The 15,777-nt window shown below is 36.8% G+C and overlaps 1 protein-coding gene across 47 annotated transcripts in view; it reads left to right on the forward strand.

Moving 5' to 3' along the window:
- Positions 1–15,777, forward strand: part of PTPRD (protein tyrosine phosphatase receptor type D) — a 1,149,067-nt gene that overhangs the window by 1,099,430 nt on the left and 33,860 nt on the right. For all 47 annotated transcript variants that reach the window (XM_088156870.1, XM_088156871.1, XM_088156869.1 and 44 more), the window contains 2 exons: positions 13,830–13,949; positions 14,477–14,631. In XM_088156870.1, coding sequence (XP_088012996.1) covers positions 13,830–13,949; positions 14,477–14,631 — 275 coding nt within the window. The remainder of the gene's footprint in view (positions 1–13,829; positions 13,950–14,476; positions 14,632–15,777) is intronic.

A 15,777-nucleotide genomic window follows, 5' to 3' on the forward strand; every position in this document is an offset into this window, starting at 1 on the left:
GTATCTTACAGAAGTAACTAGATAATAGTTGATATTTCTGTGGTTAATGGATGAGCTCCATTTCAAAATGAAAATATTTCAGCATATGTCAACTTGCAACAGGGTGGAGTACACCATAAAACCTAATGTTGTATTAATGTGTTGGCATTGATGGCTTTTTCATATACTTGGGTACCTATAATTGCAATGATTACATAACTTGAACATCTTAGCAGCAGTCATTCCTTTCTGGAGGCTTACCAAAACACATATATATTTATTCTTTTACCCTTTCTGTCATTTCTATAAGTAGAATAGGCCTTTTGCAGTTCAAGCAATGTATAGCATTCTAATTATAGAGTCACTTCCCACATGTAACATCAACCCACATCAACACCACTGCTTTTGCATACCTGATGGCAATTAGTACATAGCAGAGGGTAATTTTAGCAGAATTTTTCTTTTTATCTTGGGTCTACAGACCTTGTCTAGTCCAGGCACTGCCTGTTTGGAATTGAGAAAATGAAATTTTGCCCATTTCTTCACTAATTAATTCATTAAAGTTGCTGTTAAATGGCACCAGAGCAAAGAAAAAAATGGTTCCTAATAAGCAACGTATTGCAAAAGGTATACTTAAGTACTTGAAATTTTATCTTAATACTGCAGGCCGCAGACAGCCACTGTCTAGAAGGAGGTTTTGATGTAGCTAAATGAAATTCTTCTCATTCTCTCCAATAATTGCCTAGCAGAGTTTTATGCTAACTCTAGCCTTTGCTGGCTGCACCCTAAAAAAACACTGATCAGAATAGTAATCACCTCCAGAAGTGATTAGCATTCAGAAGTAATACATTCCCTAAGTGAAATGAGAAACTAGACATTCAAGTCAATGGATTGCTCATGCATTCAATGCTTATATGGGTATATTTTTTGTGCATAATTTAGCACCTTCTGTATTCATAGGCAGCATTTGATGCATTCATTGAAGAGCATTACCTACCAACTACCCAGTACAACTCAGCTCCCAGTCTCAGTCTGCAGCTCTGTGAATATGGCATACCAGTTGCCTCTTCTAATGCAGTAGTTGCATGTAATATAATTGTTGGTATTGATGGTGAGGCAGCAGTGGGAATCCCTGTGTCAAAAAAAATCCCAGTGATGACATTACATCGCTATTTTTTCTCATGCTGTCATTTTTATATATTCTTGTAGCAGAAAAACAAGTGAGATTTCAAACATGAAATATAAGCACTGTTACATATCATTAGGGATGAAGAGCTTTGTTAATTTTGTTTCTCTTTCTCCTTTGATTCTGTTTTGATTGCTTTTGTGTCTTGGCAACCTGATCATTATTCCTGCTGCAAGACAAGATTGTTTCTCCCTGGGACTTTCTGCTTTCCATCTCCATGTCGTCATTTCTGTTTAGCTAGCTTTTTTTCATTATGTAGTCCTGCAGCCTGGTATCAGCCTTTTTAACCTGGACTTCATAGATAAAGACAAGGATTTTAATTGCATCTGCAGAAATAAAGTTGGTTCATTAGCATGTGTTAGATGTCTGAGTGACTTCAGATTTGAGAATGTTCATATTTTACAGCTGAGTAGATCAAATGAAGATGTTGCAGTGAATTCATTATTCATTTGTTTGCCTATAAAGAAGCTGCAGGAAAAGAAGCTCTTTCACTTATAACCTTTCACACTTAGTTGGTTTTATATTAAATGTCATCACCTGAATTTCCCTTGACCTAAACCAGACTACAGAGAGAAAGTCAGTCTCATCATTCAGCTACCATGAAAATAATTTGTATCAAAAAGGATTATACACACTGGCAGTGCATGGAACAGTGTTAGTAGCATTTTTGTCACAGATACAAGTTTAATCTTAGGGAAATAAAAGAACAATATTGAAGGTTGTAAATTTGAGATTAAAAAAAAGCAGTTGTGTGTTATACTAAGGAAATATGTAAAACACTTAAAGCTTTAATGTGTGATACTTTTCTTTCCTACTTCTCTATCTTTTCCACTACCCCAAGCAGTACAGATTAGATTTTGTTGTTGTTGGGTTTTGGATTTGGTTTTGTTTTTTTTTTTTGCTTTTCTCAAGTAATTGGATGTTCTGAGTACTCATATGCTGTAACGAATTTTATAAATGATAGATGAAAAATCTCCCTTTATAGCAAAACATAATGTTGTCTCCAATAGGAAACATCTAGTCCTGCCTCCTTTTTCAGGATAGTATACTGTCGTAGATTATCCACTTGCAAGAGAATTCAGTTCTTGCCTTCTTTGTTTTGTAATTCTGGATTTTGAATGTGTTATCTTGGAACTGATAGAAAATACTTCCCTGCTTAACCTCATTACAATATTTTCTGTATTGGGACCCCATTGCCTAGGTTTAAAATCTTTTGACAAAAAACTCAGTCAGGTCACAGCTAAATGAAAATGTAATGATATTATCAAGTATTCAAAAATTAGCAGCTAAGTGACAGTATAATGTCAATATGAAGTTGATATTGAGCCAGATTCTGATCTTCTTTACTGATGAGGAAGGCTTTAGTTTTCATAGGGATACTATCAGCTTCATTCAGATTTGCTAATGACTAGTGAATACATGAGGAAACTACATTTGTGGCATTCTGTTTACCTAATCCAAACACCTATTTGACTGTCATGAAGTGGACACCATCATCAATATTATAAGCAAAAATTATCTAAAAAAACATAAGAGTAGAATAATCATCTTGGTTTTTCAAGTTTTAACATCTGAAGCCTGAGTCTTCATTGGGAAGGGGGAGATTGAAACAAGCCCAGTAGAAAAGTCATGTATCCTGTCTCAGATTTTATTCCCCATTATTGATACACATGGGACTATTTGCATGGGTCCTGTATTTGTTCCATAACAACATCAAAAGATGGTTGAAAATCCCTCAACTTATCTTCTCTCAACTTGTCAGTGACACCTGGGAGAGTCGGGAGACATGGCATTGTTACGAGAAAAGGTAAATGGACCTTTCCTGGTATTGCTGAAATGCTAAATTAGAACTCCTGTTGTTTCAAGCATCAAGCATCAGAACACTTCGTCTGAGTATTTCAACTATTTTTTAATAGATTTATAGACTATTCTATGTGTAAGGAAAATGGGTGACATAGAAATATCAAGTAGGTAAAATAATTGTTTGGGGTTTGTTTTGCTTGGTGGGTTTGGTTGGATATTTTAAGGAGGATATAATAAATTAAATCAGGATAGCTTTATTCAAATTCAATTAGTACAAGACCCACAACAAGTTGAAAACACAATGGAAAATGTAATTGTACATTGAGACTCCTTAGTAAAAACAGCTTTGAAACAGACTTTGGTGACCAAAGATTTCCAAGTCTTGTTATAGGTAAGGAAGAAATAAGGGGCAGTTCCAAGAAGAATGCTGCATTTTTGTACTCAAAATGTGCATGTTGATAAGATTTTTCATGAATCCTCACTTGTTAATGGAAGAGTAGGCATTGATGTCTGATCTATCTGATTTCATACTTAAGACAAAGCAAGAGTACATGCACCACAGTAAGTAATAACCACAGAAAAGAATTCAGTTTTCGGTATGAAACAGATGCAGTAGACTTCTATGTGCAATTCTGATGCAGTTAGTTTTCCATTTGTTGTGCAGGGCTTCTGCAGCAAATTTCAGATCTTTCCTCCTAAGTATGTTTGGATAATACTGGAGGTAATACCTGTCAAAATACTGCATCCAAAATAGGTGACAATTAGACACTTCACTAAAGGAGTAGAGAAGTTAGCAATAGTGCACTTAAAATTCATTTAGGAATATTGTCAAAACGGTCCCAAGTGCACCTGTATTCTACTGTATTTAGGCAAAATATAATTGATTTTTGCAGGAAACTTGCACTGGTGTTTCATGTTGGGCAGCACAAGTGTATAAGAATGTCCTTTTTTTTAAGTTGTGAAATACATTTATATAGGAAAATATAAAAAGAAATTTTAGCTATGCTTTGTAGCAACTGAAAAAATCATGTCTTTAGCTGCTAAGTGGTAAGTTAGAATATATGTCAGCAGATATTAGTAGATAGGACACATTGCAGATGGCCTTTTTTCATACTAACTTGTATCGTTCTACTAAAGAGGAATTAGAGGTGCAGTTTTGTCACTGTTCATTCCCTAGTTTCAATGGCAAACCCATACCTTCTGTACCAAGAATTTACTATGAGAATTTTATTTCAGTTCTTTAGTGCTCATTGCAAGCTAAGATATGAGTCAGATGAAGAATGAATGAGAGAACTGGGGGGAAAAATCAAGAGAAACACAAAATCAAGTACACCATGTGTTCACCAGATTTACAAAAATAAAAATAAAAATGTGTAGGTTTGTACTGGGGTTTTTTTCACTGTAACAGAATGCCATGGCCACAGTCCAAGAATTCCTACATCAATTTACGAGGTAGAGTCACCAGTTGTAATGACAGAATTGTAAAACTCAACTTTAACTGTTTATTTTGGAAGGATTCTCAGAGGCACAAGGGCAGGAACATGGTCATCTCTCGCTGAAATGCAGTCAATCATAGGTGCTTAATGCATGTAACAATCTAATCCAATAAAGCTTAGAGTTTGTTTTTCTAGGCACATTTCAGATGGAAGAGCTATGCCAAGGTGCCTCAGCTAACACTGACTATTAATATCATCCTGTAAAGTAGCTGTGGAAATGCCATACTATAAGTAGGGTTAATTTTCTGTGAAGGAATTTCTTTTACACACTACGTAGGCTCAAAGTCTGGTTATTTCAGCTTATACACATTTGAAGTTGAGAACATCCAGAATTAATGTCCCGTGTGAAAAGATGTTGGTAAATTACAGAGCATCTAGAAGAGAACAGTAATGAGCAGATTCTGGAGAAAAAGTCAGAAATATTATGATTTGTTTTACATATAAAAGAGTGAAGGAAATCATAGGAGTCTTTCAGCATGCAAAAGGCTGTTAAAAAAATTCATAGTAATCAACCATTTTTCCTGCCTTTGGGACTTTAAGGAAGAAGAAATAAATGTTGCAGCAAAGATGATTTATATTGAACTGTTAAAGAACTTCTAAAATGTAAGGTCAAAAATCGAGCAAGCTTTGTAGGATATTGTGTGCAGTCTTTTCCATTGTAAACTTCCAAGAACTGTTTGCACCAGAGTCTTACCTGAAATGGTCTTAAGCTGGCAGTACTTGGTATTGCCAAAAGTATTTTTCAAGGCAACCATCTAGTTTTTTTTGTGTTATCATTCTGTGTGGGCTCTTTTACCTGTTTAAGTAAACCCATAGTTTTCTATAAAAATATCATTTCTGTGGAGCAAATGTATAGCAAGTGGTTTAGTAAAAACCATATTCTAACTCTGTAATTCGACTTTATTTTCTTAGTTTCTTTGCTTTGTGGTTGATGTAAAACATACATTACTACCTCATATAGTTCTTCTGTTAATACAAACATAGGAGCATGTAGAAAATGCCCCTTGGCATTTTTAGTTAGAAGATTAAAAATTCTACTTGTTTTCAAAATTGAGTGAATGTAGAATCTTAGACTCACTAAGGTTGGAAAAAAACCTTCAAGCTCATGAAATCCAACCTTTTACCAAATACCACCATGCCCACTAAACCGTACTACAAAATGTCCACTAGTTTTTTTTAACACTTCCAGGGATGGTGACTCCTGCACTTCTCTGGGAAGCTTGTTCCAATGCTTAACCACTCTTTCAGTGAAGAAATTTTTCCTGATATGGAACCTGAACCTCCCCTGGAGCAGTTTGAGGCCTTTTCCTCTTGTCCTCTTGCTAGTTGCCTGGAAAAAGAGATCAACCCCTACCTCGGCACTACCTCCTTTCAGGTAGTTCTAGAGCACAGTAAGATTCAGTAGTTCTGGAGCACCTTCTTTTCTGCAGACTGAACAACCATTGTATCCCCAGCCACTCTTCACAGGACTTATGTCTGAGACTCTTCACCAGCTTTGCAGCCCTCTCTGGAAGCATGATCAGTTCATGTTTGGTTTAGCATTGCATCAGCACACGGTGTTGTCAAGCAATTTGAGGCTTGAAGGTGTCAGAGAGTGGATTTAGTATAGTTTATCAGGAAGTAATCCTGCTTTTCCTTATTTAGCAGATAACAGTGAAAAACTCAAGGCCAGTTTTCTTTATGACAAGCAAAAAATCGGGAAATTTTAAGTTCTTCCAACAGGTGTGTCTGAAAAAGAATATTATGATTTACATTTTGCATCATTTACAGAGCTTGTCCTATGTCCTAAGAAAGTTAATGGATACAGCTGTGTACTGGGGTTGGTAATCAATGCTTTTGCTAGGGGAGTTTACAGGAGAAGTGTAAGAAATACATTTCTGAGATAAAAATTTCACCTGTATATTAAACTACCTCTAGAAAGCTCGCCTTGACTTGAAGTTTCATTCAAAAATCAAAATCCAGACTGAGACCTCTAGGTCCACAAAATACTTTCCAACGTACCTTTTCATGTATTAGTTCTGTTTCAAGTGAACCAAAGACATAATAATAATAGATTTTTTTTTTATCTGATGTTTCTTTCTTTTGATCCTTTTGTTTCACTGATATTTTATATAATATTCATATCAGCTTAAAGAGTAGTATAGTAGATCTTCATTGCAGCACTTGAATAGCAGGCTGAAATGTTCAATATGTTCTTCATACTGTAATATCTTATTCAGTGAAAGGATTATTCAGGCTGCACAGAGTGATCAGTCTTGAGTACAAGAAGATGAAACAAAAAGTAGTCAGCACATTCACTTTTCCAGTCAGTCCATTCATTTAAACCTTTTCAAGACCTTTTTGGAAAATCTTGCTGAACTTAACTGTTTGACAGACTCATTCTTCAAAATGAAATCATTAAAACCATGCCTCCCCGGTGTTAGAAAGAGCTCAAAAAGGGCATCTCACATTGATAACAGCAGTACAGTTTTGAACTGTTCTTTGCTTGTATAGATGAAGATGAAAATTGAGATAGAGAACACTTTTAAACATGCGTAATACTCCTTTCAGTATATGTTTCCTTTTGTTTTAATAACCATACCACACTCTTTCATAAGGATCAGAATGGAAAAATTTTGAGGATAATCTCTTTAATTAATCAATTATCTTTCAGTGTTAACTGTTAACCTATTAATCATATCTCAGAAATTTCAGAAAGTAAGGGTGTAATGAGAGTGGATTTTAAAGCCTTAGTAGAGGACTAAAGTTTGTTATGATTACCCTGTGGTTTATTTATGTTGCCTCCAGATTCTTACTGGAACTTTCTTTTGAAGCTACTAAAACTTCTTTATGACTACGAATTTGTGTTAATCTTTCATTTAGACCTATACTGAAGTCAATGAGTGACACTAGAGCAAATTCTGTTCAAATAAAATTGAAAAATATATGCCTGTGCTCTGATTTATTTTTTTTTGCCTTGGCATTATAATCTTAAATACTATTGTCAGTGTCTTTAAACTTTAGAGTCAAATAGCCTAATCTTTAGGTGACAAGGCATTGTTGGAAAAAGAAAATGGCTTTGGAGTAAAATCTGTTTGGAGACAGAACATTAGCTGAAATTTCTGAGGCAGTAAACTAGCCTTAGGGCTTTGATAGGGTTTTGACAGGGTTTGAGAAAGGCACTACTACTACTACTACTTTCTTATTGCATAATTATTATTACCATTCAACATAATTTATTCTTCTTCCATTATTGAAGGAAGTCTTTTTTTGTCGGAAAATCAGAGCAAGAAATTATGTACTACTGATATTCTGTATTCTAGATTCGGCATCATTCATACACTTCTCTTACAGCAAATAATGTGCTATATGTATCTGCCTGACACTAGTTTTCTGTCTCTTTTCTGATCTTTTTTTTGTTTTGTTCTTATTATCTTAGATGGCTTGTAACAGCTGGTTCATGTGTTAAGAATCACCTGAAGGAGGTTTTCAGCCTGGATGATGGAGCTTTATACTGGAAAATTATTTCTCTACCCTTGAATGTCAGGAATCTTTGTATTCATATGTTCATATGGAAATACACTTTCTTCAGCTCTGTTGATGCATAGCAGCATGTTCTCTAGTGTCTAAGACTTGTTGAAGTGTGAATATCCACGAATATTAGGAACTCTGTAGCTGAAACTCTTCAAGTCTGAAAATGTCTCAAGCTTCTCATTTTTAATGGAAAAGGATGCATTTACATTTTTTTATAGGTTTGCTTTCAGTGAATACTTGTACTTCCATGAAGAGCAAGGATTTGCATGGTCTGAGTGGAAGAAATGTAGAGAAAAAAAATGTGTATGTTTGAGAGGTAGTTTAAGAGAATGTGCCTATCATTAGTTATATATTTTAGCTACATCTGCTACTATGGTACTTAATTAGATTTCTTAATACATTTAGTCATTTGAGAGCTGCTTTGGTCTTCTATGATCTTATATGTAGTGGTTTTGGCAGTGTGCAACTTATGATCATGGACTGGTGGATGGTGGCAGGGAGTAGAATGATCCCGTTATCCAGGAGAAGGCAGTCAGAGAACTGCTGAGCCACTTGGATATTCATAAATCTATGGGACCAGATGGGATCCACCCCAAGATGATGAGGGAGCTGGCAGATGAGCTTGTAAAGCTGCTCTCCATCATTTACCAACAGTCCTGGCTCACTGGGGAGGTTCCAGATGACTGGATGAATCACTGGCCAATGTGACTCCCATCCAATAAAAGGGTGGGAAGGAGGATCCTGGTAAATACAGACCAGTTAGCCTGACCTCAGTACCTGGTAAGGTAATGGAACAGTTTATACTGAGTGTCATCACACAGTCCTTACAGAACGGCTGGGGGATCAGACCCAGCCAGCAGGGGTTTAGGAGGGGCAGGTCGTGTTTGACCAACCTGGTCTCCTTTTATGACCAGGTGACCCAGCTGGTGGATGCAGGAAAGGCTGTGGATGTTGTACCTGGACTCCAGCAAGGCCTTTGGCACTGTCTCCCACAGCACACTCCTGGAAAAGCTGCAGCCCATGGCTTGGACAGGAGCACTCTGTGCTGGGGTAAGAACTGGCTGGATGGCCAGGCACAGAGAGTGCTGGTGAGCAGTGCTGCATCCAGCTGGGAATCACCAGTGGTGTCCCTCAGGGGTCTGTGCTGGGGCCAGTCCTATTTTATTGATGACATGGATGAGGAGATTGAGTCTTTCATTAGTAAATTTGCAGATGACACTAAGCTGGGAGTATGTGTCAATCTGTTGGAAGGTAGTAGGGCTCTGCAGAGAGACCTGGAATGGTTGGATGGATGGGCAGGGTCCAATGGGATGAAGTTTAATAAGTCCAAGTGCTGAGTCCTGCCTTTTGGCCACAATAACCCCCTGCAGTGTTACAGGCTGGGGCTGGTGTGGCTGGACAGTGCCCAGGCAGAAAGGGACCTGGGGGTGCTGGCCCACAGCCAGCTGAACATGAGCCAGCAGTGTGCCCTGGTGGCCAAGAAGGCCACTGGCATCCTGGCCTGTGTCAGGAGCAGTGTGGCCAGCAGGAGCAGGGAGATCATTCTTCCCCTGTACTCAGCACTGGTGAGGTCACACCCTGAGTGCTGTGTCCAGTTCTGGCCCCTCAGTTTAGGAAGGACCTTGAGACACTTGAGTGTGTCCAGAGGAGGCAACGAGGCTGGTGAGGGGTCTGGAACACAAGCCCTGTGAGGAGCAGCTGAGGGAGCTGGGGTTGTTTAGTCTGGAGAAAAGGAGACTCAGAGGTGACCTTATCACTCTCTGCAAATCCCTGAAAAGTGGTTGTGGTCAGGTGGGGTTGGTCTCTTTCTCCAGTAGGAACTGACAGAACCAGAGGACACAGTCTCAAACTGTGCCAAGGGAAATCCAGGCTGGATATTAGGAAAAAGATTTTTACAGGAAGAGTGATGAAGTACTGGAATTTTCTGCCTTGGGAGATGGTGGAATCACCATCCCTGGATGTGTTTAAGAAAAGATTGGATGTGGCACTCAGTGCCATGGTTTAGTTGAGATGTTAGGGCATGGGTTGGACTCAATGGTCTTGAAGGTCTCTTCCAAACTAGTGATTCTGTGATTTTGTGATAATGAAAGTAATAGTAAAAGGTATGCTTGTCAGTACTTGTAATTTCATTCCTCTTTAAAAAAACACTCTTCTAAATCACCAGTGAATTATTTCACACTCATGTGCCTGCTGCATTCATCTTGCCATCTTTAGTGGCAGGCAAGAGAACATTAGATAATTACTGGTGAAAGCTGTTCTCCTGTGTATCAGCGATGGAGAGAGGGGGATGACTGAGTTGTGATCAGAAGACAAATTTATTGAGGATACAGGGGGTTTTACTTGTAGGGCTCTTATATAGGGTTATATTTTGGTAACAATTTCCCATTGTGTACACATCACATCACCTGGTAAAAGTTGTGCATTTCTTGGTCTCTTCTTGCCCAGGAAGCAGTTACCTTGGCTCTGTCTCTCCCATGGTTTCTGCTTGATAAGGCCTAAGATATCAGGTCCCTTTATCAGTTCCATTCTACATTTCCCTTATACAGTTAGTGGCACAGAAAAGCTCTCATTGGGTGCAGGTGAATATATTCTACTAGGAAAAAGATCAACCCTTGGAACTTAGAGCTATGTGGATAAGAGAAAGATGATGACTATGAGGTGAGGGCCCATCAAAGGTATATTAGAAAATAACTGTGACAATAAAAACTGTAATTGTATTTCTGGGAAGAGCTAGTATTATCATCACCATACTTTGCCATGTTAAATTTTTTTTTTCAAATAATTTAAACAAGCAAGGAAGAAATTACTCTTACTAAAGAGAAATTAAACACAGACCAAAAAGCTAAAGCAAAAACAGATTCGGCAAAAAATTTCAAAATTGACTTGTTGACATTTAATGTTAAATTTTGGATGACTCAAGGGAATTGAGATTTTTTTCTGAAAAGAACATAGAATTTTTAACGTCTCCCACTTCAAGAGCTGAAGACTGGGATCTTAACGTAGAATAAAATATTTGGAAAGAACTCTTATCAGAAAGTAGTGTCTTACCAATTAATTTGTATTATCTGGTCCTCTGCTGCCAGTGAAGTCCAATAGAAAACATTGTTTGATCTCTCACAAAGATAAATTGGACTCGAAATTGTTAGGAGTATTGGGAATATAAGGTTTATGATCACAGAGCAAAAGAGGGTAGGAGGCACATAAGGACACATCTCTGAAGAAGACCTCTCGTTCTGAGAAAAATCAATAGTCAAAAAGGACAAAAGATGCAGTTCAATCAACTTACGCTTTGTGTGCTCTTCCAGAAGGTCAAATCCACATCAACCTGAAATCAGGTTTTCTTTCTAAAAGATTTGATACTTATTTTCATCAGTTTCCACTTTCAAATAATATATATACTATGCTACAAATTGAGTTTCTTATTGAACACTTAGTGTCTGCTTCCAGCAGCAGTCCCCTGCATCATGTAGCTCTCACAGAAAGTATTTTGGAAAAATTATGCCATAATTGAAGTTTATATTAGATTAACTAGTGCATTAAAAAAAAAATTAAAAATCTGCACCTAAAGGAGCATGCACTTTTTTTCCCCCAGCCTAACTGAAAAGGAGCAGTTGTCTATAGCCTTCTAAGTCCAAGTATATTCTTAACATTAGATTACATATAAAATAAAAATAAACAAACATTTTCTATCATTTTCAAGCTGGTCAAATTTTGTTGTTAGCAAACTGCAAGCTACTTAATTTTTCAGGAATGCTTTCTGGAAGCTGGTACTGCTTCCATGAGCCTACAATTTATATGTGAGATCTGCAGGGTGAGGAAGAGAATAACATATTTAGGCATGCAAAGGCACAGCTACACTTTCTCTTTTGTTTTAATTAAAGATTCCTTTTTATTAATTTTCAAAAACCCAGGTTTAGTTAGAGGTTTATACTAAATCTGTAGTTTCTAAGCTTAAAAATTACAGTATCAACATTGTCCATGAAAAAATGTGTCATTCTATGGGAATTAATAAATAATAAACCACAACTTGTTTGTTTAAAATACAGGTAACCAATATGGACATGCTGTGGTGCTTCTATATTAAGAATAAAGTGAAACTATATTCACTATAATTATATTTAAATACCTCAGTTGAAAACATGCTTTTCAGTTTGGTTTACGAAGACCAAGGGGCCCATGCTAGGAATCTTGCAAATATATAACAGATGTTTGTGAACTATTTGCAATACTTACTCTTTCAGTAAATGACACAAAGAAGTAATTTTTTAATTAGTCAATAAGATACTCAATAAGATAATTCCTTCACTATAAATTCAATTTTTTAATAGTACTGTATCAATAAACATCTTTGTTATTTTGTTGCAATTCCTTATCTCTAAATGAAACTATCATTTCTTGTAAAAAAATTGTTTCCCTTTGCTTTGCCACTAATGAATTTTTATCACCTGCTTCAGTGGCTAGAATTCTTCTCCTCTCTATCTAGATTACTTGTTCTCAGACTGTGATTTGTGAACCATTAATGATCTGTGACCTCTGAGCCTCAAAATAAAATGATCTGTGAGCAAAAGCTATTTAGGTCTGAGAGTTGGAAAGCATACCAAGTCTTTCTTCAATAAGTATTGTGCAGAATGAAGAACGTGGAGAGCACACGAGAGTTTCAAAGACACGTATCTTCATTTTCCATTTTGGGGAAATAATCAGTTTTTCTCATCGAGTAGCAGGACAAATCACTTTTTTTTACTGGAAATGTGGTGCAGTACTGCAATACTCTGCTTTTGTTGTTTTTTTGCACTTAGTGTATTCTCATTGAATTTGGTATGAGTCTGGCTTGGAGTGATTAATGAAGACATTTATTTAAAAAAACCAATGTGTTCTTACTGGACTCAGTTTAAACTAACTTCTTTTCTGAACTGTAGGCAGGGCTGATTGGTAAGAATGTATTCTTATAAATAGAAAAGGGATTGACTCTCTGTTTCACCCATCAGCCACTGAAAGTAAAATGTTTTAAATTACTTGACTCCCATACTGCTTTGTACTACATTTTCTGGTGGGTTTAGGGCTTCAGCATTTCTATTTTCTTAACAATTTTCATTGCCTTAGCAATGATGTAAAAATATAGTTCTCTATGTGTCATCTTACACAGAATTACTGCATTTTGTTAATAATCTAAACTGTGGCATTTTAAAATTAAGATTCATTAAGAATGAAATGCTTCATGTTTTTTAAAATTTGATGGATGAACTCCCTCCAAACCATGCATTTAAATGCCTGTGGACCGAATTTCATTATATGCTTCCTCTCTGATGAGCACTGATCTCAGAAGGAATATTTTTTTCTCACAGTCTACTTAATAGTTGCTGATGCCCTTTCATTTATCAGTGTGCTGAAATTATTTCTAAAAAAATACTTACTTGTACTGAACTATTTCTATACATAATAAATATTAACATCAAAGCAGTAGTTTATAGGTTTGAGGATTAATGTGAAATATGGCAAATATTAAAAAAAATGTTCCATCTATGTTGAAGGGATTAGTACTGTTATTAAATTATGGACTGTGAAAAGTGAAGATATAGGTCATACTTTAAGTTTCTATAAATTGTTTTTTTCTTCGGTGTATCTGCTTATTAGCATTTCTCAATTATCTGTCCTACTGAGCTTGCCCATTATAGAAGAAGACATTATATCATCTACTAGCAGAAGAGCAGTTCTTGTGGATGATAAAAAATTTCTTGTGTTGGAAGTTGGCCATTCTATCTTTACACACTTTTAAAACCTATAGTGATATACAGTCAAATATGTAATAAATTTCAATATGAAATGATTAAATGATAACATATTTCCCACTGCAGGTGAAGTGTGATCAGTACTGGCCAAGCAGAGGCACAGAAACTTATGGACTAATCCAAGTGACCCTTTCAGACACTGTTGAATTGGCAACATACTGTGTTCGTACATTTGCACTTTACAAGGTATCTATACTTACATATATTTACTATATACTTTTAAATTGAAAGGCTGGCAATTTTTCCCCTCCCCTCCTATTCCTTCCTTCCTTCCTCTCACCAACCTCCCTCCTGTCACCTTGTCCTCCTTCTTCCTTTTGCTTCTTGCCTTACCTGCGTGCCTTTTTCCCCTTCCCCTCCTTTCACTTTTCTCCTTTGTTCCCTTCTAACCGCACTGAACATTGAGATTTCTACAGAGCACATTTTCCTGATAACATGTTTTGTAACTTAATGCAGACCTCTCACCATGCAAAACCTGAATACTAAGTCTGTGGCACTTGTGGTACACAGTACAGTGCACAGTACAGTTAAAGATCTTAATTGTTTGAATCTGTAATTTGGATTTTTCCTCTGTAGCCTGAATTCTTTTTCCTGCTGGCCCCAAATATTTTAAACAATTTTCACTGGTATATATGCTTCTGCAGTTGTTTCACTGAAAAGTGCCAATACCATCCCTAGTAGCAGTTTTGTCATGAAACTTTTGAATTTCATAGAACGGCTCAAGTGAGAAAAGGGAAGTGAGGCAATTCCAGTTCACTGCCTGGCCCGACCATGGTGTCCCAGAACACCCAACACCGTTCTTGGCTTTCCTGCGACGAGTCAAGACTTGCAACCCGCCCGATGCCGGACCTATGGTTGTGCATTGCAGGTAAGCCCAGGAGTTTCTTCAAAGCATGTTTTGTCGAGGTTACTGCTTTCTGTTTTGTTGCAGATTAAAAGTATGATTTTCTTTCAAAAAGACTTCGGAGTCTGTCAGAGAAAAAGGTGGTTGCACTGCAAATCAAGGACCTGAGTATGGCACTACTAACTTGGGTAGACTAGAATGATTTTATTTGGTCTATGCACAATTAATTTAATTTTAGAACATCTAAAGATCTCCAGGGAGAATGTCTGCAGGGAGAATACAAATGTATCTGTGGCATTCAGAATGTGACGTAGAAAAGGAAGGGGATGATATTGGCTTAAGAGCCTGTTGAAGAAAGTGTGTTTTAAGCAATGAAACACTTTTTGAAATTATTACTTACATTGTGTGAGAAAGTAGCAAACATGAGAATTAAGATAGATAAATTCAAAGTTTCATTGAAAAGAGGTAAGATCTGAATCTGTATTCAAGGTTAAATCCTCAGTTTAGGAATTTAAGTAGTTGAAAATGCAAAGGAGTTATCTGGGGAACAAGCTGAACCCAGTTGCAGGGAAATGAATACTCCATGTTTTTTTGCAAGGTAGCAAACCTCTTCAGTCATTATAAGGTATGAATTAATAAAACTGGAAGAAAAATGTCAACTGCTCTTCGTGTTTTGGGGCTAAGGAAAATGAAGAGGAAGAGATACAGCTTCTTTGGAACTTGCTGAACAGATGTTTGAGAAAGCCTTAAAATAATGTTGATAAGTACATTATCAGAACATATGTACTAATTCTGGTAGAAATAAACTCCAAGATGAGTTCCCTCATTCAAGGGCTATATTGTCATACATTGTGTAGCTTGCTGTGTAGCCCTTTTCAAAGCAACATCACATCCTAACATCACTGTTTCTTGTGAACTTAATTTTGGAATACCTTCAATTAGTAAGGCTGAGAGTTACTACACGTGGATCGCTGAGGTTACAGATGCTTAGCATATTTGAAAACCAGTCTTGCTTTTGACATCCAAAACCTGAGGAATAGTAATTACAACATAGTACCATGTCTAGTTCTGACTTCTTAAAACACTGATAACCCAGCCATGGAATCTGATAATTTAAGCATAAAGTGATTGAAAGAAGCTCCTGTATACAAGACAGAAGAGTAAATTCAA

This window comes from Sturnus vulgaris, chromosome Z (assembly GCF_052056855.1).
Source record: "Sturnus vulgaris isolate bStuVul1 chromosome Z, bStuVul1.hap1, whole genome shotgun sequence".
NCBI lineage: Eukaryota > Metazoa > Chordata > Aves > Passeriformes > Sturnidae > Sturnus > Sturnus vulgaris.